Source organism: Cervus elaphus, chromosome 6, assembly GCF_910594005.1.
Source record: "Cervus elaphus chromosome 6, mCerEla1.1, whole genome shotgun sequence".
Taxonomy (NCBI): domain Eukaryota; kingdom Metazoa; phylum Chordata; class Mammalia; order Artiodactyla; family Cervidae; genus Cervus; species Cervus elaphus.
In genome coordinates, this window is record NC_057820.1 from 6,267,841 (window position 1) to 6,292,551 (window position 24,711).

Sequence of the window (24,711 nt, forward strand, 5' to 3'; positions counted from 1 at the left end):
ATATATATGTGTGCATACATACGTACATAACACACATACATAACTCTGTGTGTGTTAGTCACTTGGTTCTTCGTCTAATGTCTGTCTATCTATCTATCTATCTATCTATAAACTCTGTGTGTGTCTTAGTCACTCAGTTGTGTCTGGCTCTTTGTGACCCTATGGACTATAGCCCACCAGTCTGCTCTGTTCATGGAATTCTCCAGGTTAGAAACGAGTGGGTTGCCATTCCCTTCTCCAGGGGATCTTCCCAACCCAGGGATTGAACCCAGGTCTCCTACCTTGCAGGCGGATTCTTTACCATCTGAGCCACCAGGGAAGCCCTATATTACCTCTGTCCAGAGACAACTGGGTTCCTAGTCTGTGTATTTAACCCTTTTAAGGATTGAAGTTTAAAACAGCAAGGCCTACCTTTAGAATATCTAAAGAAAGCTAAGCACTGAAGAAGTGATGCTTTTGAACTGTGGTGTTGGAGAAGCCTCTTGAGAGTCCCTTGGACTGAAAGAAGAACCAACCAGTCCATCCTAAAGGAAATAAGTCCTCAATATTCACTGGAAGGTCTGATACTGAAGCTGAAACTCCAATACTTTGGCCACCTTATGCGAAGAACTGACTCATTTGAAAAGACCATGGTGCTGGGAAAGATTGAGGGCAGGAGGAGAAGGGGATGACAGAGGATGATATGGTTGGATGGCATCACCGACTCTATGGACATGTGTTTGAGTAAACTCCGGGAGTTGGTGATGGACAGGGAAGCCTGGCATTCTGCAGTCCATGGGGTCACAAAGAGTCAGACATGACAGAGTGACTGAACTGAACTGATCTTTAGATCAGTTAGAATGAATCTTACCCCTATGATTAAATCATCACCAATCACAGCAGAGGCTCAGTGGTATCTGAATAAAGGAAGGTGAATGGAGGAGGAAAAAAGAAAACAACAACAAAAAAAGGTTTCTTGCTTTTGTCCTTCCTGAGGTATTGTTGGGGTATACGGGTTGTCCTGCATTTCACAATGAATCTGCTTAAACTAGTGGAAATAGATCTTCATTTAATGCTTAATCTTGGTTCTATCCATGAACCATAATTGTGAGGGAAGGAGATGGATTGAGGACGACCCCTTCCTTCCCCAGACAGTAAGGAACTGAGGCCGCCCGCCAACCAGGTCATTGACTGAGGGAGCTGATGGACCAGCCCCGGTCAGTCCTCAGATGGATGCAGTCCCAGCTGCCGGCTTGACTGTAAGACCCAGGAGATCCTGAGCCCAGCCATTCAGCTAAGCCAATCCCAGGTTTTTGACTCTCACATACTGTGCGAGATAATAAATCTCTGTAGCTTTGAACTGCTGGCTTTTGGAATAATATTGCCTGCAGCAATAGATAACTAATACAGTGGACAACCATTAGTTTCCTCTCCAGGCTTCAACACATAAGCAAGGAGAACTAAAAGCTTCTGATTTCCTAGTCAATATATTCTGTGCTATTTGTGCTTCCTTATCAGACTATAATACTCCTTTATTTTAAGGCAGCAGATATTGTATAGACCACTGGATTAATACATATCTTTTTGGGGGGAAAAGAGGAAAGTATCACATTAAATGCACTATTGATTAAACATACATCCTCATTTCATGAAAATTAAAGTGTAAAAAAGAAAGTAAAAGGAGCCGGTGAATCAAGGAAATATGGTAATCTTTAACAACTGTAAGAGGGCCTGCTATGGAGCCAAAAAATGATGAGTGAAAGAAAAAAATGCTCAAAAATGAGATCAGAGTGTTTTAGATAAAGAGCTCACTGTCCAAGGAGTGTAACCTCTCATTCCTGTTAATTAGTACATGTTCTTACAACTGAGCGTAACCTCTCTTTCCTCCAGCAATCACACTTATGAATGAGCTCTTTGTGATCATGGCCAAGACGTGGCCCCAAAACCGCGTGTTATCATCTTTTATTGAAAGTTAAATGGCATTAGTTATAAAATGGAAAAGACCTTGATGCTGGGAAAGATTGAGGGCAGGAGAAGGGGGTGGCAGAGGTTGAGATGGTTGGATCGCATCACTGACTCGATGGACGTGAGTTTGAGCAAACTCTGAGAGATAGTGCGGGACAGGGAAGACTGGCGTGCTGCAGTCCATGGGGTCACGAAGAGACACAACGGAGCGACTGAACAACAACAATCAAGTGACACCCTCCATAAGTAGAGTGTCAGGCTGGGGTATCAGAGTGTTAAAAAAGTGGGTTTGCAGTGGAGTAACCTGTGTTTGTTGACTAAGCTCATTAACTAATAGTATGTAGCAGAGGGTCTCATAAATACCATCCTTTAAAGTAGTGATGAGTAGACTTGATATTACAATACTGAATATGAAATGAAAATATTTCTGCCTTCTTCAGGGACAGTCAAGGCACTGATGGAGATTCACCGTCTATATTCATGAGAGAAATTAGAGGCTGAAAGTGTAACTGGGGACTAGTGGAAATAGGATGGGAGTTTGGTCTGGTATGGTTTTTTTTTTTCTTCCAAGCTCACAAATCCCTTTGAATTCTATGCACAGACCACAGTTTACGAACCGCCGATTTCAGCTCAGTTTGTCCAGGTAACCAGGTTATATCTGAGACAAGGAGCCCAGGGTTGTCATAGAATTGAATAACAAGTTTTCCGTGATGTCTTGGTCGCTTGCTGTTTGAGCATCTCGGCCACAGGAAGGAAAATGAAGCCCAGACTTTTCCCCAGAGAAGTTTCCCTCTGTAGCTGCCACCCAGCACCCCCTCCCCCGCCCAGTCCTACATCTTAGCAGAATATGTTACTTAGCTGGCAGGAACAGAACTAGGAGGAAGGATGGGGGCCCAGTGGCTCCTTGCTGCTTCACCTTGCGACTTCTTCCCTTGTGTCCAGTAGACATGTAACAACCTTCCCTGTCCACTGCCTGTAGCATCCAGCGGATCCTCTGGGCCTGCTCATTATAACATCAAATGTGGCACTTCCCAGTGGGTTCACTGATCCTTGATCAGGATCTGGATCCTACAGACTGCAGCTAAGAATGCTGTGTGCTGCACCTAAGACCCGGCACAGCCACATAAATAGATAGATATTGGAAAAAAAAAAAGCTGGTGTGACCACAAGGTGATGCCAGGCACCTCTGTGCCCCAGATCCCTCTTGAGCCTGTTCACTGGAGTGTTGGTCTGCCAAGGTCTCCTCCAGCTCCAGAGTTATGTGAACATAAGCACTGTGCAAAAGTGTGCGAATGATGCAGTGTGGTTGACACATACTTTACTTTTTGCCTCGTCATTGTTTTTCACTCGCTCAGTCGTGTCTGACTCTGCGACTCCATGGACTGCAGCACCCCAGGCTTCCCTGTCCATCACCAGCTCCCAAAACTTGCTCAGACTCATGTCCGTTGAGTCGGTGGTGCTAACTATCTCATCCTCCGTTGCCCCCTTCTCCTCCCACCCTCCATCTTTCCCAGCCTCAGGGTCTTTTCCAGTGAGTCAGCCTCTTGGTTTGCCCAGTGTTTAACATTTGCCTTACAATCCTAGCTGGATTGAAATCAATTAAAACAGACATTATTTTTCTTTTCAGCGCTTCCTGTATTATTGTAATTTTATATATTTCTTAAAACCAGCCTGTATGGTTAAATGTTAGCCTCTGGTGTTGCCAGTACTTAGGAAACTGCTTCACCAAGTTTTTTGCTAAAAATTCTTTGCAGCCTCATGTACCTGTTGGCCTTTGGAGAAAGCAGAAACCTGCAAATGGATTTCTGCAAATCATGTTTGAGCTGCAGGCCAGAACCTATAAAGGAAGTGTGCTATGAGCTGGTAAAATGTTAATTAGTTAAAATTGAGAATCTAAAATATCTTTCCCCTGACTTCCGATACATAATATGTGTGATCTCGGTAGGCTTGGAATGACTCCCAGAGTTATAACCCAGTAGATGTTTTATGAAATGCTTTGAAGCCTTTGACTTATTTCTAAGTCATTCTTGGGACATGACAGTATAGCCACCCATAAGCCAGGACGTCTACACATGGTCCCTAAACGGACTCAGGTTTTCCGGACCTTCAACTCATTTTATCATCCGTCATTCTTTGTCGTCGTTTTTGTTCCTTTCTTGCCTTAAAATGACTCATCCTGAAGTCAAAGTGGAAAGGGCTGTGGGAGGAAAACCACAGAGCATTAAAATGTGAGGTGTGTGGTGTGGTGGGAGTCACGTTTGGGGACGTTCTTTTGCACTCCCTTGTGTGTTTCTAGTTGCAACCGTGTTCTTGCTCCCCCATGGCAGATACTTACTGAGCCTCTAATGTGAGCTGGGTACCAGCTCCATGCTTTGCTGCTAAACCTGGGAGGCAGGTGGAAAAGACGAGAGTCTGAGGCTCAGAGTGACTCTTTGATGAAGTCTCTATTATTATTATCTCAAATTACTGTTAGGATAGTAGTTCTTTTACTACCTTGTTATAGCATCTCCAGCAAACTCTTTCACCTCTCGGGACCTTGTTTGCTCATCTGCAAATTAGGAGGTTGGTTGAGTCATCTCTTGGTTACGAGGAGAGTCTCTGATTCTAGATGTTGCTTCAACAGGTTTACACTTTGGAGATGGCATTGCCCATGTCATCCAAGGTGGCACCCCAGCCTAGGTCTGGTGACTTACTCTAAGACCTGGGGAGGCTTTCAGGATTGAATTGTCCGCCTCTTCATCCCAAATGGGGATCTCACCTTATCGGAATAGAAAATCTTGGGGTCTGCTTCAGACAGTCTTTTGTCTTAAATTTTGATCCAGTCCTGGAAGGTAGCTAGAAGAACTGGGATGAGACCGCAACACAAAAGCATTAAAGTGTGTGTGTTTGTGTGTGTGGTTTTAGAACCAAGTTTTATGTGGTTGCCAGAGACAATTGGGGGAACCAGCTTTTAAGGGCATTCACACTTTTCCTGGGCTTCCCTTGTGGCTCAGCTGGTAAAGAGTCTGCCTGCAATGCGGGAGACCTGGGTTCAATCCCTGGTTTGGGAAGATCCCCTGAAGGGAAAGGCTACCCACTCCAGTATTCTGGCCTGGAGAATTCTGTGGACTGTATAGTCCATGGGCTCGCAAACAGTCGGACACGACTGAGCAACTTTCACATCACACTTTTCCTAGTAACACCCTGTCGTGACCTGATACTCCACCATCTGTTTTGCGAGCCCAGAAGACAAAAAGCAGTGTCCTCTAAATTTCACATCTCTTATGCTGTGACTTTAAGTCGCTGGAGAAAAGAGTTATATTTTGCTACCTGCCTAGTCATGCATATCGATTCCCGAGCACCAGAGAAATCAGAGAGCAAACAATCTATAGGGATTGCCGAGGATAAGAATGTGGCCTAGGCTCTGGAGGCTTCTAAAATAAAAGAGGCGGACTTGCTGCCCTTGAGGGATTTCAATGTGATCATTCTGATCCCCACATTTTGTGATAAACCTTGTGGTGGTCTTAACATTTTTCAGATGAGGATGTTGCTGAAGAATATTCAGGTATCTGCTTCAGGTTACACAGAGAGGATCTGTGTTGAAATCTGTACGTAGACTGTCTGAATCTAAATCTGGAATCTTTTCTCTCTCTCTTTTTTTTTAACATTTTCCTTTTATTTATTTATTTATTTTTAAATTAAACTTTTTACTTTATCTTGGGATATAGCCCATTAACAATGTGTGATAGTTTCAGGTGCACCACAGAGGGACTCCACCATACATACACATGTATCGGCTCTCCTCCAAACCCCACTCCCATCCACGCTGCCACGTAACTTTGAGCAGAGTTCCCTGTGCTACGCAGTAGGTCCTTGTTAGTCATCCGTTTTAAACATCGCAGTGTGTACCTGTCCATCCCACCTACATGTACCTGAGTGTCCCTTTCCTCCACCCTTCCCCCCTGCTGCTGCTGCTGCTGCTGCTAAGTCGCCTCAGTCGTGTCCGACTCTGCGCGACCCCATGGACAGCAGCCCACCAGGCTCCTCTGTCCACAGGATTCTCTAGGCAAGAATGCTGGAGTGGGTTGCCACTTCCTTCTCCTCCGTCCCCCCGCTCTGCAGCCATAGATTCATTCTCTACGTCTGTGAGTCTGTTTCTGTTTTGTCAGCCAGTTCATTTGTATCGTGTCTTTTTAGATTCGGCTTTTAAGGGACCAAATCTGTGATCTCTTGCTGTGTCTACTTCCAGCTCTTTGAATATCCATCGCTAAGATCTGTCTGGGTGTCATCAGGTTTTCTGTGGATTAAGACTACCCGGGATTGGCGATGTCTGGGCTAAACTCCTCAAGGCTGGGCAAGGCTAGGGTGGGGACACCTTTTCTTGTGGCTGCTGCTCCAACGCCAGCCACTTAATGCTGCGCCCATGAGTCCCAGTCCCATCCCTAGGTTGATATTCGCCCCTGTGTGTCTGAAAGAGCCCTCAGCTGGGGGAACTGAGCTGGCTGGAGTCGCTGGCAGAGGCAGACGGGGCCACAGTAGCCGTGGATTCCCCTGTCAGTCTGCCCATCACAGCGGGCTCTCCTGGGTGCCTTGCAGTGTCATTTTTGCAAGTTGATCTCAAGCTCCTTTAAGGTCCTTTTGTAGATGGGAAGGGACTTTTTTCCCCCACTGGTCAGCCCAGCGGGTCCTCTATCCTGAAGCAGGCTGTATTCCTAACAGACATGAAAACTAATAGAGCTACCCTTGCCCGAGTGAACACTGTCTTAACGGACATGAAGCAGTCGTCTGCACATCTTCGCACCAGCCTGAGAGACATGAAAACGAGCATGGAGCAAACACTCACGGATCCCCAGTGCACCTTTCCTGTAACGGCGACCACGTGCGCCAGCATCAGGCAGTCTCTGAACGTCCTGGATGGCAGCGCCAATTTTGATCAGGTGACGAGAGGGCAGTCCTGCTCCAGGGCGGTGTCAGTGGGACGGCCGGGAGGGTTCAGCCTGGCTCAGCCGCCAGGGGCCCGGTGGCCGGGGGTCGGGGGGGTCTCGGTCGGCCTTCCTGGTTAGGTGGCCAGCACGTCGGAATGGCTGCAGCTGGAGAGAATGGAGGATGGGAAATGCTCCCTGAGAGTTCTCCGCCATTTGTTGCTTGAAACTTATCAGGATGAACGAGCTGCCAAGGTGGCGCCAGTGGTCAAGAATCCACCTGCCGATGTGGGGGACCCAAGAGCCGCAGGTTCGATCCCGGGGTGGGGGAGACCCCCTGGAGGAGGGCACGGCAACCCACTGCAGTGTTCCTGCCTGGAGAGTCCCGTGGACAGAGGAGCCTGGTGGGCTGCAGTCTGTAGGGTCACCAAGAGCCAGAAACGACAGCACGCACCGCCACCCTCACAATGAGTTCGGCTCCCCCACCATTCTTCTGTCTCTGTTTATTTTATTTTGACAATTTCAGTGTATGTTTTTTAAAATATTGGCATATCCCCTGTGTGGTACAGTGAATCCTTTAACTCATTTTATCCACAGTACTTTGTACCTCTTCATTCCCAGTCCTGCTATTGCCTCTCCCCCCTTCCCTCTCTGTATTGGGACTAATGTATTTGTGATGAATTCAGCTTTAAAAATGAAAAAGGAAGCTGAATGCCTTTTTTGCAGACCTTTAAAAATTAAAATTTGCTTTTAAATGAGAGGCCTAGTGTGTTAACCACAGATACCAAAATGTAAGGTAATATCTCACAATTCCAAGAAGAAGATTAGAAAAAGAAAGGGTTTGGAACCACTTGAAAATATGGAGTTCTGGGATGTAGATAAAATAATCACGAGTACTTATATTTTTAATGTTTCATGATAGTGATATGTACCTGTGTGTGTGCTCAGTCATTAAGTCTTGCCTGACTCTTTGTGACCCCATGGACTGTGGCCCACCAGGCTCCTCTGTCCATGGGATTCTCCAGACAAGAACACTGGAGTGGGTTGCCATTTCCTCCTCCAGGGGATCGTCTTGTCCCAGGGATCGAACACGCATCTCCTGCGTTGACAGGTGGACCTGTAGCACTGAGCCCTGGGGAAGCCCAGTGATGTGTACATGTCACACTTACGTAAAACAGTGTTTTCATGTAGTTAGGTTTTTCTCACTCTCACATTTCGTGAATCAGTTTTATTCAGACACTTCACACTCAACATCTGTGTCGGATCTCCTGCAGTAACTTCTGTTGTCATCAAACAGCAATACGTAGGACGTATACTTGCATCTAAATTCTTTGACATTGAGTCCTTTTGGGAGAAACTTTTAATTGTGATGTGCTTTAAAAAGCATGCAGAGAATTTGCAACAATGGTACAAGTTTCCCTGTCTACATTTTTTTACCTAGACTCAACAGTTGTCAACACTTTGTTCCATTTGTTTAATCTTACCATTTTATCCATTTATCTATGTATCTATCATCTGTTTACATTGTCATCTATATGGGTACAATACTTCGCATTCTGTTCTTTTCTCAGTCATGTATAGGAAAGATGTAGACATAATGCTTTTTTACCCTTAAATATTTTGATGTGTTTCCTAATTTTACTAATGATTATGACTACCAAAATTAAGGTAACATAATACTGATCCAATACCACCATCTAATCCAGTGTTTATATTCAAAATTTGCTGATTTTTCTAAAAAAAAAAAATGCGCTTTAAAATTGATTTCTCTTTTCCCAGTTCAAGGTCTGGTCTGGAGTACACATTGTCTTTAGTTGTCATTTGTCTTTAGTTCCTTTAACCTGGAACAGTTTCTCAGTCTTTTTTTGGTGACACAGACATTTTTGAAGACTGTTGTGGTTTCACTGCTAAGTCATATCCACCTCTTGCAACCCCATTGACTGTAGCCTGCCAGGCTCCTCTCCATGGGATTTCCCAGGCAAGAATACTGGAGTGGGTTGCCATTTCCTTCTACAGGGTGTCTTCCTGACCCAGGATCAAGCTCACATCTCCTGCATTGGCAGGTAGATTCTTCACCACAGACCCACCAGGGATTCTCTTTATAAGGCTATTTTTTAAGAAGCTGTCTACAACTGTATTCAACAATATTCAGTCCCTGTATTCAATCACATGTGAGGTCACACGTATTCAATCTGTGTTAAATTTCTTGCCCTCACTTTTAGCTGACTGCTATGGGAGACCTCCAAACATGTAAAATCAACACTTGTGGAGTCCATTCTGAGCCAATGGTTTTCTTCCAACGATGTGCTTCTGTTCAGAGGAAACGTAGATCACACCCTTTATAATGTAGATGTCTCAGGAGTTGGATTTAAGAAGATCCCTTGATTATGACAAAGAATTGGGGGTGCGGGGTAACCACCTGGCCTTATACTTTGTTTTATAAAATTTCAGCTCCCATCTTTGGATGGACACATTGCTCAGCTTGATGGACTGCTTCAAACAGATTTGTCCAGCCTGGTCCAAAAGGTATGGTCTTTGGAGAAAAAAAAAAAAAACACAAAACCAAACACAGTAGCTTATTCTAGATTATTTTCAAGAGTAGAGTAGTGCACAAGGAACTAGGTAACAGCGAAAAAGCAGAGACATTCTGGAGCCGAGCTGCCAAGAAGGGTGATGGATATCATCCTCCAGGACCGCCTGGGTGTCAGGGCGGACCCTGGGCTGGTTCTCACACGAGGCGCTCTCCCGCTCTGCCGGGGAGTCAGCCACGCGGTGCCTCTCCCCACTTCTGCTCATGTGCAGGCTGTGTGCTCTGCCTGGCACTTTCTCTTTTTTTCTTGGGCTACCAGTAGCTACCTGAAGTTTTGTATTTCACCTTCTTAATGAGGCCTTTCTTGGGCATCTTCACCAGATCAGAACCCTTTTTAATACACTCTCAGAGCATCACAAATATTCTTTGTTAAGTTCCTCATCACAGTGACTATTGCTTTCCTGCCTTTGTTGTCCCACAAGACTTTAAACCCTAAAAAAAGACAGCAACCACCTTGGTCCAGAATACTGGAATTTCCCCAAGAGCTGAAGAGGGAGAGAATAGCTTTATTCTCAACTCCATCTTTTAAGCGTGGACATAAAAGAAGTCATCAGCTGTAGCTTTATTCTCAACTCCATCTTTTAAGCGTGGACATAAAAGAAGTCATCAGCTGTCTATCAGACACTCAGCCATGTGTGCTAACGAAGAAAGTGTCCCCTTAGACAAGTCGTTAGAAACTCTCGGTCTCTGAACTCTGACGTCATCTTGTTTGTTAAATGAAGGAACGGAATCAGAAGATCTGTAAATCCTTTTCTAGACGTTAAACCTCTTGTGATGGTTGACCTCCCCAAGTCCAAACACAGATAAATGTAGAGGGGTCAGGCGTACCAAAGCCACTACAAGTACCAGTGTGCTGGGTGGCTTAGCTGCTTTTGAGGAAACACAAGTCATGAACTTCCTTTTTATGACATCAATGTTGCTAAGCTAAAGTGGGAACTTGTCACCATAAATCTTATAAAGTTTGTAACTTAGATCGTTGTTGTTGAGTCACTAAGTCATGTCTGACTTTTTCCCACCCCATGGACTGCAGCATGCCAGGCTCCTCTGTCCTAGGGATGTCCCAGACAGGAATACTGGAGTTGCCATTTCCTTCTCCTGGGGATCTTCCTGACCCAGGAATGGAACCCATGTCTCTTATGTTTCCTGCATTGGCAGGTGGGTTCTTTACTACTGAGCCACCTGAGAAGCCTGGACTTCTATAAGAGAACATCATAGACCAGGTGGTTTATAAACAGTGGAAATGTGTTTCTGACCAGTTCTTGTGGCTGAAAGTCAAAGATCAGGTTACCAGCCCGGTTGGGTTCAGATGAGGGAGACCTCTTCCAGGTTGCAGACAGGCATTTTCACATTGTATCCTCACCAAGTAGAGGGAGCTCTCTGGGCACTAATGCCCGTTTAACAGGGCACTAATCCCGTTCATGGAGGCTCCACCCTCATGAGATAATCACGTCCCAAAGACCCCATCTCCAAGTTCCATCACTTTGGGGGTCAAGATTTCAACATATACATTCCAGGGAGACAGACATTCAGTTCATAAGAGGTTGTAATCACTACAGTGTTCCCTAACAGATGTCTAAATACACCAGCAGACAGTTAAGAAACACAAATTAAACCCCTTCTATACAGAAATCTGGCTCTTTAGGTAAGTTGCTTGGAAATAATGACATTGTCCTTTCATGGATTTAGCCCAAGAGTGACAGAGCTTGGCATGGCTGCTTTAAGTTTCATTTGAGCCTCACTATAGTTTGTATTCTTTCTAAGTTGTGTTTTAGGACCTTACTATTCTCCCTGAGACTAGATCTCCAATGTTATCATGCAATTGCTTTGGAAAATAAGATTCTGTTTTTAGAGTTTCACTTAATAGCTACACGTGGAACATTGTATAGATCAGTTTCTTAACCTCGGGGCACTTTGACTGGTCCTACACACTGTCAAGTATTTATTAGCATCCCTGGCTGATGCCCGCCAATGGCAAGGACATTATCAGTTGTGATAACCAGAACATCTCCAGACATTGCCAGATATCTCCTAGGGAACAAAGTTGTTCCTAACTGAGAAACACTGGGTTAAATACATGGAAACGTTTAACATGAACTGAAAATTAAAAACTTTTAATGTGATCTTCCATGGATACAATTTAAAGCAAGTCCTCTCTAAAGGGGAATATTTATTTTTAGACTTTTAATGACCATGTCATGATAATTTCAGCCTTAAGATGAAGGTTACATTTGAGTTTTGCTTCTCTGTTCCATTCTAAGCTGAACATGAATACTATGAAATGCTCTTCTACTTACTCTGTATAATGATTTTATTTGAACCTTCTTTAGGCCAATGACTCTCTTTCTGACATACCTGGGGAAGTGAAAAATCAAACCAGGGACTTCATATCAGGTGAGACTGCCCGTTAGAAGTAACTGTGTGTCTCCTTGTTAAGAGTTGGCTGGTTAGCACAAAGAACTGCATTATTAAGAATTGTTCTTTTTCCCTCTTTAAAAAATTCCTCACTAAAATCCCAAACTACAAAACTAAATAATGAATATTTCAATAATGTTACCTTCACCAAATGATATCAATTAAAAAATAATACTCCTATTAAACACAGATTAACATCCTCCTGTGGCTGGAAGCTGCAGGGCTGAGGGTCAGACTGTGATGATAACCTGGCAGGTGCGATAAGAACCAACAACAGGCATAGCTTACGATCTGGAAGGTCACACTTGGGTTGTTTTCACTGTAAATTTATCTCCTAAAAGAGCTTAAAATTGATTTTTTAAAGGAACACTCTGTCTAGGAACTTATTTTGTCTCTTTAGGAAAACATCGGTCTGCTTCTGAGGCTGACGTCATGCTTCTCTAGGGAGGCTGATGTCATGCTGCTGTAGGGTCTTAAGGTGCTTAGGCTTTTGGAGAGGCAGAAGTGATGTCAAGAGAATCCCACTGATCTCAAGCGACCAAGTCACAGTGAATTCAGGTGGTCGTACCCAGGGTGAAGGTACAGAGAAAGAACACAGTATAAACAATTCTTTGTGCAAGAGTGTGGAGTCCCCTGGGCTGTTTGCTAAGGGGACACATCTCTGAAGCTGTGTAAGGCTATCTCCTCTCTTTTCTTTAAATCATCTTCTTAGTGCTTCTTTTTATCTGTTGATGGTGAAGTGAAAGTCGCTCCGTTGTGTCCGACTCTTTGCAACCCCGTGGACTACACTATCCAGGGAATTCTCCAGGCCAGAACATTGGAGTGGGTAGCCTTTCCGTTACTCCAGGGGATCTTCCCAACCCAGGGATTGAACCCAGGTCTCCCTCATTGCAGGCAGGTTCTTTCCCAGCTGAGCCACCAGGAAAAACCTGTTGCTGGTTTTAAAATGTTGTGTTGGAGGTATTTGATTTCCGCCCCCCACCCCAATACTGTTCCTTCAACCCATTAAGACTTTGAGTAAAAAGAATTTTCTCCTACTACATAGTGCTTTGGATGTTCTGTGGTTTCCCGTCTGTTTAAGATTCTGCTTTAAAATACTGACCTATTCAAGACAGTTCTGGCTTTCCTGTGCCAGCCTCTGAGGGATAACCTACGCTGTACATCTGAGAGCCACTTGCTTACTAATCTCTGTGTTTACTCTCTTTGTTTGTTCTTCCTGGACTTCCTCTGCCAACATGTGCCGCCCTCCCTTGTAAGTCTGGCCAAGCAAGGCGTGCACTTTGCATGCGCGAGGCCGGGTATACACACGGCCATCACCTGAACACGAGCCAGAGTTTTCTTGAGTCTGAGCGAGCGTCCCCCCACCCCGCCCCCGACCCTGCCCCCCAGGCTGAAGACAAGTAAGGGTTTTCATGTCCTTCCCAAACAAATCACCCTTAGCGCCTGCTATGTGCCTGCTGCTGCTGGGTTCTGGGGATGGGAGGTGAGGGAGACATGACCCCCGTGTACCCTACAGCTGGGCATGAACCCTTCAGCTGGCTTTTATCACCCTCTGGGAACCTGGTGAGGTGAGTGCAAGGGATCCAGCGGCCGGAGAGAATAGCGGAAGGCTTCAGGAAGCAACCTCTGAACTGAAGCCGGAAGAAGGTATTTGCCGAGAGGGCGGCAGCTGCGTACAGTCACCAAGGCTGCGGAATGTGGGGAGGAACACAGCCAGAGAAGCGGAAGGGCCCCGATTCGGAGACGAGGAAACTGCGCTTAGGGGAGAGGGTATCTATATGACACGTGTACCAACCCCCAGAAATTTCAGGGTGAATAAAGAGCCCTGGAGGACTTCCCTGGCGGCATAGTGGATAACAATCAGCCTGCCAGTATCGGGGACGTGGGTTCGAGTCCTGGTCCTGCAAGAGCCCCAAAACCAGAGTGCTCTGGGGCTCGCGAGCCACAATTACTGAGCCTCAGTGCTGCAGCTACTGAAGCCTGTGTGCCATTGCTCTGCAACAAGAGACGCCACCGTGACGAGAAGCCCGCAGACTTCAGTGAAGAGTAGCCCCCGTTCAACTGGAGGAAGCCTGTGCAAAGCAACGAAGACCCAAGATGACCAAAAATAAACACATTAATTAATTTAAAAAAGAGACCTACAGAGTCTCCAGGTGGACGGTCCTGGGTCTCTGGGCATGAGTCATGTGGAGGAGATGTCCACCCACTGTGACTCTTCGGAGTTCCTGAGGATTCACACGGAGGTGAACCGCACAATTTCCAAAAAAAAACAAAAACAAAAACCCCCCACCAGTGTGACGTCATTTCCTTTCGGACGGTGCTCCCAGCTCCCGGAAGTTCACCGGGAGCCCTGGATCGCATCCTGAGACCTGCCAGTCTTGGTTCCGCTGCCGCAGAGACGTGTATCTGCCCACGTGTATCTGCCCTTTAGAATCAGCAGACCTTGACCAATGAGTATGTTTCTGGGATGTCCCCGCGTCAAGAATCACTGTGGATGAGGCCCCCTTCAGGTCTTAGTGAGTGGTGATGGTCCCCACCTGCTGACTGTGATCCCAGGACCTGCCCTGATGATCACACACATTCCAGAAAGCTGCAACATCACCTCCCTGAGAGATGAGGATACATGCTAATAGAAACTGACCGATGGAAATAGTACTGCTTTTTGCATGTAGGAGACACAGGTAGACTTCAGCAAGATTCAGTTTGACTGAACAATTTTAACAAAAATGTCACCTGAGGTCACGTGTTCAAAAAATTGTTCCTGGAGAATTACTGTGTTCCTCAGTGCTGTTTTGTAGATGGAGGGATTCTTATATTATTAAATAGCTTTTTTTTTTTTTTTTGCAAAATCACTTAACAGAAGCTTTACAGGTAGGTGAATCTGAGTTTTTAATCCCATTTCTAGTACTTTCTGAAAAACAGACATATGGTCAAGTGATTTAACCCCTATGAGTCCAGCATCCCTGTTAGTGAAGTGGGAATGAGAAATGAGTTAACATTTATAAAAATGCCTTGTCTATTGTAGGCACACAGTACAGTTTAGTCACTTGGTCCATTTTACTTTTCTTTTTTTAGTGAAATAAGTAGAAGAAAACTCTGGCTTGATTTCACACCATGTCATTTAAGTCAGTTCTCATAGCTTGCTCTTTTGTTAAACAATTGCTTTTCAGTAGACTTGGCTGCATTCATGCTTGTTGTAGAATCTTCTCATATTTTAAACATCTGCATAACATGGGAAGAACTAAAAGTGGTTCAAGCTTGAGTTCCAAAACTAAGTGCCTTGTCTTCTCTATGAAAATGCATAACTGAGGCATCTTTGTTTTCAGAGTTTAAAAAGACCTTGAATTCCATTCAATCTGATGTAAAAAATGTAAGCACAAAGATTCCTATTCAGAAGACACTGTCGAATTTCGTCCGTTACATTAATAACTCTGAAGATTATATCCTCCACTATTTACCCACTGTGGAAAAATGCAATTCATACAGGTCAGTGCCCTCTCTGAGCTGTGCCACTAGGAGCGTGGAACTTGCTGGGGAAGGGGGTGAAAATCTGACGATGTAACCGGGGTAATCTTAAGACAGCAAATTGTACAAAGAGGCCATAAGGGGATGTGTGTTCACCCTAGTTTAAGTTCATTTAAAAACTTGAAGTGTTCACTTCAGCAGCACGTATACTAAAATTGAAACTCTGCTAAGAAAACTAGCATGGCCACTGTGAAAGGATGACATGAAAATTCATGAAGCATTACATACGTGTGTGTATATATGTATGTGTGTGTATGTGTGTGTGTGTATATATATATATATATATAAATTGAAGACTGGAAGCTCTTGAGCCAAATAGTCAATTATTTGCAATTTTTATGGCTTCCAGAGTCTTGGTTATAATTATCTAAAGTATGTAACAAGATTTTACAATTTAAAAGAAATTAGAATGAGCATTCAGATAATATTTTTCTCTTTATGCATATATAAAATAAATCCATAGCGGTTGGTTCTTACGGAAAAGAGCATCCTTGAAACCAGTGGATTGTCTGAAGCTGCTGTGGATCCCCGCTGTTTGTCCTTTAGAAAAACACTAAGGATAGGCTGTGGTCCTGGGAGATGCTGGTGGGCATATATCTTAGACGAGAGCTCAGGGGAGGACAGGACAGGAGAGACTCACGGGATCTCCAGGATCACATGAGAAGGAAGACGGGATCTCTTCTCTGAAAGGCTCAGCCTCACGACCACTACTGAACTCTTCCAGCCGTCCAAACCCAGGAGATTGCAGAGACCACCATCCCTACTTGTGTTATTTATTATGCAGGAGCACAGGATAAATAGTGAGACAGTAACAGTACTTGCTAGCCTTCAGGGAAGAGTCGAGGTGTGCCCACCACGAGCCGTCCATGTGGCATCTCACAGAAACCCCTCAGGTTGTGTTGCGTTTATAACCCTGTTTTGTTGAGACTCAGGGACGTGAAGTGACTTACTCGAGACTGAGGACAGCATGGCAAAGGTAGGCTTTCAACCCCCACCTGACTGTGCCCTCACTCACCGCTGTGTCTCACCCAGCCTTTTCCCACCATGCGGCTTGGCCACCCCAGCAGGCGTCAGAACAAACAAAAGAAAGTGAAGTCACTCAGTCATGTCCGACTCTTTGCGACCCCATGTGCTACAGCCCACCAGGCTCCTCTATCCATGGGATTTTCCAGGCATGAATACTGGAGTGGGTTGCCATTTCCTTCTCCAGGGGATCTTCCCAACCCAGGGATTGAACCTGGGTCTCCCGCATTGTAGGCAGACGCTTTACCATCTGAGACACCAATACCTTCTTGAACAAACATAAGACAGACCCTTTCCCAATGGACCTGCAATCTCATTAGAAGTCAGAGTGGTACAGATGGGAGGATTGGTGCAATGATCTGTCTACATACCAGCTCCCTTTCCTTCCTCCTCCCACACCCTGAGACGATAAGCTTATTTTAAAAAGAAATTTTAATGAAGCAGATGAGGCATGTATTAACAGTAAAAGATCCCTAAGGCCAGGTTCCATGGCTTATTTAAATTGGTATCCTCAGGATCTGGACAAAATGTCACAGAGTAGGTGCAGGTGGCTGTCCTTGGGATTCTTCAGGCAGGAACACTGGAGTGGGGTACCATGCCCTCCTCCAGGGGATCTTCCCAACCCAGGGATTGAACCCTCTTCTCTTAGGTCTCCTGCATTGACATGCGGGTTCTTTACTGCTAGTGCCACCTAGGAAGCCCATTATTAATAATGATTGAGTTTATTCTTAATTGAATGAAAAACTGCAGTGACAGCTTTGGTCACAGAGTACATACTCTGTTTTTTAGCGTTTTAAAGATTGGGAAGTATTTCTACCCTTGAACGCTCCTGGGTTGCTGTACGTTCAAGGAATGCCAGCAATACCTAACTGAGGATCCCTTATCCTCAAGTGTCTCACAAGACCTCCCATAACACTGAGACCCCCATTCTGCAGGCATTTGATTTGGCATGGGCCTAAAATTCTAAGGGCTTCCCAGGTGATGCTAGTGGTAAAGAATCGGCTTGCCATTGTAGGAGATGCAGGAAACTCGGGTTGGATACCTGGGTCAGGAAGATCCCATAGAGTAGGAAATGGCACCCCTCTCCAGTATCTTTGCCTGGAGAATCCCATGGGCAGAGGAGTCTGGCAGGCTACAGTCCATGGGGTCACAAAGAGTTGGATACGACTGAGCATGCACTGTTCTCACTTGATGTGAAAATTTCTAAAAGAGTCAGTGCACTCGTCAAGTAGAAGGTACCTGCCTCAGCAAGGAACACAGGTTACTCCCCACCCCCGTCCCTCGTATTCCTCAAATCACAAAACATTTTAGATAAAAGACCAGGGGAACCAGTCCCAACTTCTTATCTGTTGTCTATCACGATTTGTCTGAATCTCATCCTCCTTGTAATAAGCACTTGCAGCCTCGGGAACCTTGAGAGAACTGAAAAGCCTTAAGGGGCATGGTTGTGTTTGGTGGGGGAAGTAAATCAGTGTTAAGCTTGGCTTGTCCTGGGTCCACCCTCAATAACTATCTGAATACGCAGCGTTCCAACCATCACTTACCCTTTTCTCTAACACCCTGATTATCCACACTTGTAGCATCCGGAACCTTCAGAGAACTGAAAAGCCTTAAGGGGCGTGGTTGTCAGTTGCCTCGGAGAGGCTGAGTCAACCCTGCTTCTGGGCCCCATGAATTAAAGTGAAGGAAAAGAAGCGATAATCCCATGACCTTTGAGAGCTCTTTGAAACCAGGATAAATGTTGATTTGGTTGGGTTGGAGGACTCGGGCTGGAAAGGGGTCTTTTCACAGCACGCTCTCCCTCTGAGGAATTAGCAGGACTCTGATGTTTGATTGCCAAGGGTAACGTGGACCCCTCCAGCCCGGGTCCAGCACGCCTGTGTTGTGATGACGTCACCACTCACGTGTGCCTGCTCTGTGTTTGCTCCACCAGGTGGCTCGTTTGCTTGACCATCTGCTGCTTGCTGACCCTCATCTTGATTTTTTACCTCCTGGGCTTGCTGTGTGGCACGTTGGGCTATGACCAGAATGCCACCCCAACCAACCGAGGCTGCGTCTCGAACACCGGGGGCGTCCTCCTCATGGTGTGAGTCCCGGCCCTTCCTTGGTCTGTGAAGGGTGGAAACACAGGGTGGGGACCATGGTATGACAGGGACCCGGTGGCCTCCGGGCCAAACACTCTGGGTTCCTGTGACCGACCGGGGAGACCTGATGTGATTATGCTTTCATTGGTTTGGGAAATTCCATTAAGCATAAAAATCAAGGAAACTCTAGGTCAGTGACACTTTGAGAGACAAGCTTAAAATGCATGTTTATAAGTATATCTATGTGAGTATAGTAGGCTCCTCCTTAAAGCAGCTATCAGGAAGTTATTTCCAAGTTTGCTTTCTTAATTCTCATTATTTTCCCCCTTATCTGTCTATCTCTCTGAGCTTCCCTGGTGGCTCAATGGTAAAGAATCTGCCTGCCAAAGCAGGAGACGCAGGTTTGATCCCTGGGTTGGGGAGATCCGCTGGAGAAGAAAATGGCAACCCACTCCAGTATTCTTACCCGGGACGTTCCATGAGCAGAGGAGCCTGTCAGGCTACAGTCCACAGGGTCGAAAAGACTCAGACACGCCTTAGCAACTAAAAAACAACAGCATCTATCTGTCTGTCTGTCTGTCAATCTATCTACCAACCCATACTATTCGATACTTTCTGAAGATTGACCTGATATCAGACACTGTTCACTCTGAAGCTCTAGAGACTCGATTTAGAACAGGGATTGTGGAGCCAGCACCCTTGGGAGTTAGACAGGTAGCCTGTATTAGTGATGGGATCAGATACGAGGTACCAGCAAGTGTTCAATGTGACGCAGACTGGAGCAGTTATCCCTGTTTCAGTTAGATTCGTATCCAAGTTCCTATTTTTGTAAAGAAAACCGTTTACTAGGTTATAACAAAGCAGAGGGGGTATGTGCTGGATGGAAGTGGAGGTGGAGCCAGAAATGTAAACCAGTGACCAGGGGTAAAAGCTTGGAGTGCTTCCCCAGAGAGGAAGCTGTGTGATATTCTCTTTTCCAAAACTCCTGGGAATGAGTTGGGGGTGGTGGTGATGAAGATCCAGGGGAGGGTTAAGATTTAGAAGAAGTATTTTGGGTCATAGGGAACCAAAACCACAGCCATTTCTTTACTTGTGTCTATAGTGACATGCATTAATTTGCTTTTTTAAACTTTGGGTCACTATAATAATCTGGCTACTGATGAGCTGTGACTCTAAAGTTGAGGCCATTTCCATAAAGCTTCAAGCTTCACTGTAATACAAGCCTTTATTCACATGAATACAGGCACATGAGTTTTTGTTTTACTGAAGCATAGTTGATTTACCATGTGTGTTAATTTCTGCTGCACAGTGAAGTGACTCACATGTGTACATTCCTTTTTATTTATTCCTATAAACCATCACCAAGATATTAAATAATAGTTCCCTGTGTATACAGTAGGACCTTGTTGTTTATCCATCCTAAATGGCATAATTTGTATCCGCTGACCCCAAACTCCCAGCCCATCACTCTCCCTGCCCTACCCCCTCCCCGAGCAAGCTCCAGTCTTTCTCTACATCTGTGAGTCTTTCCATTAGGTTCATTTGTGAGTTGTTTTTTTTTTTTAAGTGAAGTTTTAAAAATAACCTTAAAGCTAATGACATGGGAGTCTGCGAGAATTGGACAAAGCTGGACAGAGTTCCACCCATGGAAAAGCCTTCTTGCTCACATGCCTAAATTTCAGGAATTAAGCTGGCAAGGAAGAATGTATTTGCCCGGCCTTTTGTTTAAATGTCCATAGCTATAGACAGAAGATTAATTTAATGTTCAAAATTTAATAGTCCTATCACTTGGCTATTTTATCAGTATTTTCATGGTGGATTTACATGTTGTTGATACATTTTTTTAATTATTGAAGGAAGGAAATAAATTGCTCTGAAAAGGTCCAGCTTTCATAAAAGTCTATTCTACTTTTTGGTGGGAATGAAAGCAAAAAAATGTGATATCTAGCTTCAAAAAATTAAAATAAAATAGAGTCATGAGCAAACTGATGGGAGGCTGAGAGCCACTTCAGTTTGGATGTAATACTCACGTCTCAGGTTAAGGAATCTCTAAATGTTAGAGTCACATGTAAACCTATGACTTGGGAGCCATAGGACCCATCTCAGCAGTAGGGGAAAGGCTGGTAGCTATCAATTGCTGTCAGATGCATTCTGGGTGGCCTGCACCCTGAGGGCTTCTGCAATTTTTTTTTTGTCCCATCGAAGCCCACCCCTCAGCATGGCATACTTTGCTATGCTTGGCAGAATGCTGCATCTTTTGAGACATCTGGTCAACAACTGGATGGACTCATCAAGCTAGAATGCTGTTTCTTCCTTCTAATCACTGACTTGCTTGTAGAAATGAGAAAGAGTATGTTTAGTTCAACTTCAAACCAAAACACCACCTGCTCTTTGAAAGTGGTTGATGCTGTCCAGTAGAGAGCATGGTGTCTCTAACAACCAAGCAAGAGTCCTTGCCTCCCAGGAGGATCCGAGTGAAAAGATCTGAAAGGAGGAGTCCTGGCTTCTCTGTGATCCTGTGTCTTCGGAGGCTCTGGGGAGCATTGTAGGGGCTGAGTGGGGTACAGTGGTGAACGTCTATTGGCCACAACACGGGGCTCTCCCCTCTTTAGAAATGAGAACAATACCCCTGCAGACACCCCATCCTTCCCTCTAACGCCCCTCTCTGCACAGACGTCTTGAAATAAAGACCTGCGTCTGCTGCCCGTTTCCTGGTGTCCCACCTCCTGCCCAGCCCGAGCCACCGTGATTCCTCGCCTGTCACTGTCAGATCAGCAGTGACCTCTGCGTCTCCAGCCCAGTGGACTTCTCTGAGTCCTCCTCGAATGTCACAGCAGCGACAGAACAGCTGTCCCTCCTTCTGCAAACACTCCTTAACTCCCAGTGACCTCACACCCTCCTGGTTTCCTTCCCACCCTCCTGAGCCTCCACCTTGGTCCCCGTTGCTGACTGTCTTTCCACCACTTCTTGCTCAAATGGTGAGGTGCCCCCAGGCCCAGTCAGTCCTAGGCTTGCCTGTGCCTTCCCCCGCCGCCCCAAGGATCAGTCATCATTTCTAAGCCACTGACTCCCTAAAGTAGGTCTGTACCCCAGGCCTCTGTGCTCCAAACCCCAGACTGCATCTGCACAGCATCTCCTCCGCCACATCTCCCGGAAAACAGGACCTTGTAAAAGTCCATCTTCTCCCCTGCTCTGTCCTTGCTGCTGACGGGCCCTGGTGCATCCTTTCTATTCCCTTCCCTCATCGCCAGCGCATGAGCTTCACCATATCCTCCCGTGTCTTCCTCCCGGCTCAGCCCTCTTTCACCCTTGATTCCACTCCACCACTCCCAGCTGCAACAGGTCCCCATCCGGGGCCAGAAACAGCCAGCTCCCTGACAGCCTCCACTGTGGGCACCTGTCCATCCACCCTTCACACGCGGCCAAGAGGGCTTGTTTTTGCAGAGGGAAGTCGGGGCATGTTCCTCCCGTGCTTAAAGACCTTCACTGGCCTTCCCTCCCGGGATCCTCCAGGCTTCCCCGCTGGATGCCCCTGCCCACCATCTTGGGCTTTCCCTCACAGCGCTTCTCTGTCGGCATCCCTCTGAATATCTGAATACATCTGCCGCTTTCAGACTCCCCAGAGTACATTTCCTGCTGTCAACTGAGGGAAAAAAAAAAAAACGTACCCCCTAAAAGCTGGGAATTCTGTTGTAGTTGGTGGACAAAACTGAGGACTGAAGGCCAGGACACAGCCTCAAGTCGCTCTGAGGGAACTGCTCTGAAGAAGTGAGGGAGGAGCCAGGATACAGAGGAGTTTTTCCGACAAAGACCTGGCCCTCAGAGCCTCAGAAGATTAGTGCTAATTAAAGAAAACCACGTGGGATTGGTCTCTCTGGGTCTGAGTTACTTCACTCAGTATGTTATGTGATGTTGCTCCTATGTGGAATCTAACAAAACAGGGTACAAATGAACTTTTATTTGTAAAACAGCAATAGAGTCACGAATGGACTAAACAAACGTATGGTTACCAGGGAGTAAAGCGTGGTGGGATAAACTGGGAGATTGGGATAGACACACACCCTAGGGTATATAAAATAGATAATTAATAAGACCTGCTGTATAGCACAGGGAACTCGACTCAGTCTTCTGTAATGGCCTATATGGGAGAAGAATCTAAAAAAAAAGACAGTGGACCTATGTATAGGTACAACTGATTTACTTTGCTGTGGTACATCTGAAACTAGCACAACATTCTACAGATTAAAAATAAAATTACAATGCAGGCGGCATGTCTACAGATTCATCTCTTAAAAAAAAAAAAAAAAGAAAGCCACATGGTCTGGGCTCACTGACATTCCTGCAACGAGCACCTCAGCTATCCGGGGGCCCGGGTCCTATGCTTTGTCCTCCTGAGTCTCCTCAGGGGGCGGCCTTTCGGGGTGGCTGCAGCGGGTGATGGCTAGATGGGGGGGGTGGGCATCCTGTTTCTATGCTGAGCCCCGCAGGGCTCACCGTTGGGGCCGGTGTAATGGGACGGCCAATGGCTACAGCGTCCTTTGTTTGCTGATAGGATTTCTGTCCTATCAGCTGTCCTATCAGCATTTTCCAGGGACACTAACTTACAGCCTCCTTACTCACTGGACAGCCTTGGCTCCCTCAGGTGACCCCAGGTCCACATCTGCGCCGCGGTGCTGGGCTGCAGGCAGGCCAGGGGCCCAGGGCCCAGTATCCCCTTAAGGTGTTCCTTGCACTTCCTGTCTGCATCCCTGGGTAGGCTGAACCCGGGTTAACCTGCTGAAAGCTGACGTCCCAGGTCATTTTATACGTGGAATAGGTAGAATGAGTAAGTTCTGGTAATAGTGAATAACTGCCTGTAGAATTAACTTTTTTTTTTTCCTGTTTGTTTGTTTGTGTTTCCAGTGGGGTTGGATTCAGTTTCTTCTTTTCTTGGATAGTCATGACCATCGTGGTGCTGACTTTTGTCACTGGTGGAAATTTGGAAAATCTGGTTTGTGAGCCTTACAGAAACAAGAAGTTCTTCCAGGTAAATATGGATTGTGTGTCCATTACACAGGGCTTGAGCCAAAGCTTTTATGCTCCCCCCAAACCTAGTGGGTTTCTTCAAGAGTAAAAAGGTGAGCACCTGATTTGTATTCAGTAGGTTGAGATTCCATCTGTCAGAGCAAAAAAAAAAAAAAAAAAATACGGCCGTACAGGTGACCCTTGAACACCAGGGTATTGGGGGTGACGATCCTCTGGGCATTCAACTTATATTCAGCCTTCTCTCCACATGGTTGCTCCATATACCCTTCCTCGGATTCTACCAACCTCAGACCACGTGGCACTGTATTATTTAGTGCTGAAAAAAATTCACGTATAAGTGAATCCTTGCAGGTCAAACCCATGTTGAAAGGTCAACTGTATTCTTTTTTTAATGTCAGTGAAATCGGTCCCAGGAGTTAAGGCTTACTCATCAACGCTGGTTGTCATATTCGGGGAGAATACAGTTCTTCTCAGAAGTAGTTCCCAAATGTGGATTATCAGAGGATAAATTTTCCAGGTTCCTACCATACCTCAAGAGGTTTCTGATGTCTCAAAGAACTTCCCAGATGACAGTTGTCCACACAGATGGTGGAAGGGCCCTAAATTTGCAATGAAAGAGGGGACTTCCCTGCTTCCCTGGTGTTCCAGTGGCTAAGAATCCACCTGGCAATGCAGGGGACTCAGGTTCGATCCCTGGTGGAGGAACTAACATCCCACCGCCCGTGGGCAACTAAGCCTTCGTGATGAGCCCGCAAGCCACGCCTAGAGAGTCCACATGCTGCAATAAGACCGGATGCAGCCAATAAATAAATCTTCAAAAAACGTTGACGTGAAGGGGACTGCTGAATGGCGCACCTCGTGGTGGAGGGTTGTCCCTGGTGGAAATCTGATGAGGTAGTTGGGAATTAAATTTGAACTTCACTTTCTCCCTCTGCAGCCAACTACTTCAGGTTTTAGGGCACCATATCCAAGTTTAGCTTCATTAACTAACGAAGACGTTTTGATCTACAGGTCTGTCTTCTCATTTTGACTTCCCAGTGTTTTTCTCCCTATTCTGATTTTAAAAATGTGTTTCCACTTTCCTGTTTCATTGTACCTATTTGTCTACCTCATATATGTTATAAAATCAGGTGAGGGACTCCTAAGATAAACCAGTTGTTGTGGAGGTTTTTTAATTTCTCACTTGGTTCAGGAAAATTCAGTTGGG

General features: G+C 45.7%; 1 protein-coding gene and 1 non-coding gene across 11 annotated transcripts in view; both read left to right on the forward strand.

The window, feature by feature from the left end:
• The window catches only part of PROM1 (prominin 1), a 113,811-nt gene that overhangs the window by 67,403 nt on the left and 21,697 nt on the right, over window positions 1-24,711 (forward strand). For all 10 annotated transcript variants that reach the window (XM_043906137.1, XM_043906140.1, XM_043906141.1 and 7 more), the window contains 6 exons: window positions 6,643-6,860; window positions 9,297-9,371; window positions 11,763-11,826; window positions 15,174-15,333; window positions 18,329-18,481; window positions 23,382-23,505. In XM_043906137.1, coding sequence (XP_043762072.1) covers window positions 6,643-6,860; window positions 9,297-9,371; window positions 11,763-11,826; window positions 15,174-15,333; window positions 18,329-18,481; window positions 23,382-23,505 — 794 coding nt within the window. The remainder of the gene's footprint in view (window positions 1-6,642; window positions 6,861-9,296; window positions 9,372-11,762; window positions 11,827-15,173; window positions 15,334-18,328; window positions 18,482-23,381; window positions 23,506-24,711) is intronic.
• LOC122696721 lies at window positions 15,498-15,604 on the forward strand. Its single transcript, XR_006341848.1, has one exon. It is a non-coding gene; the product is annotated as a U6 spliceosomal RNA (small nuclear RNA).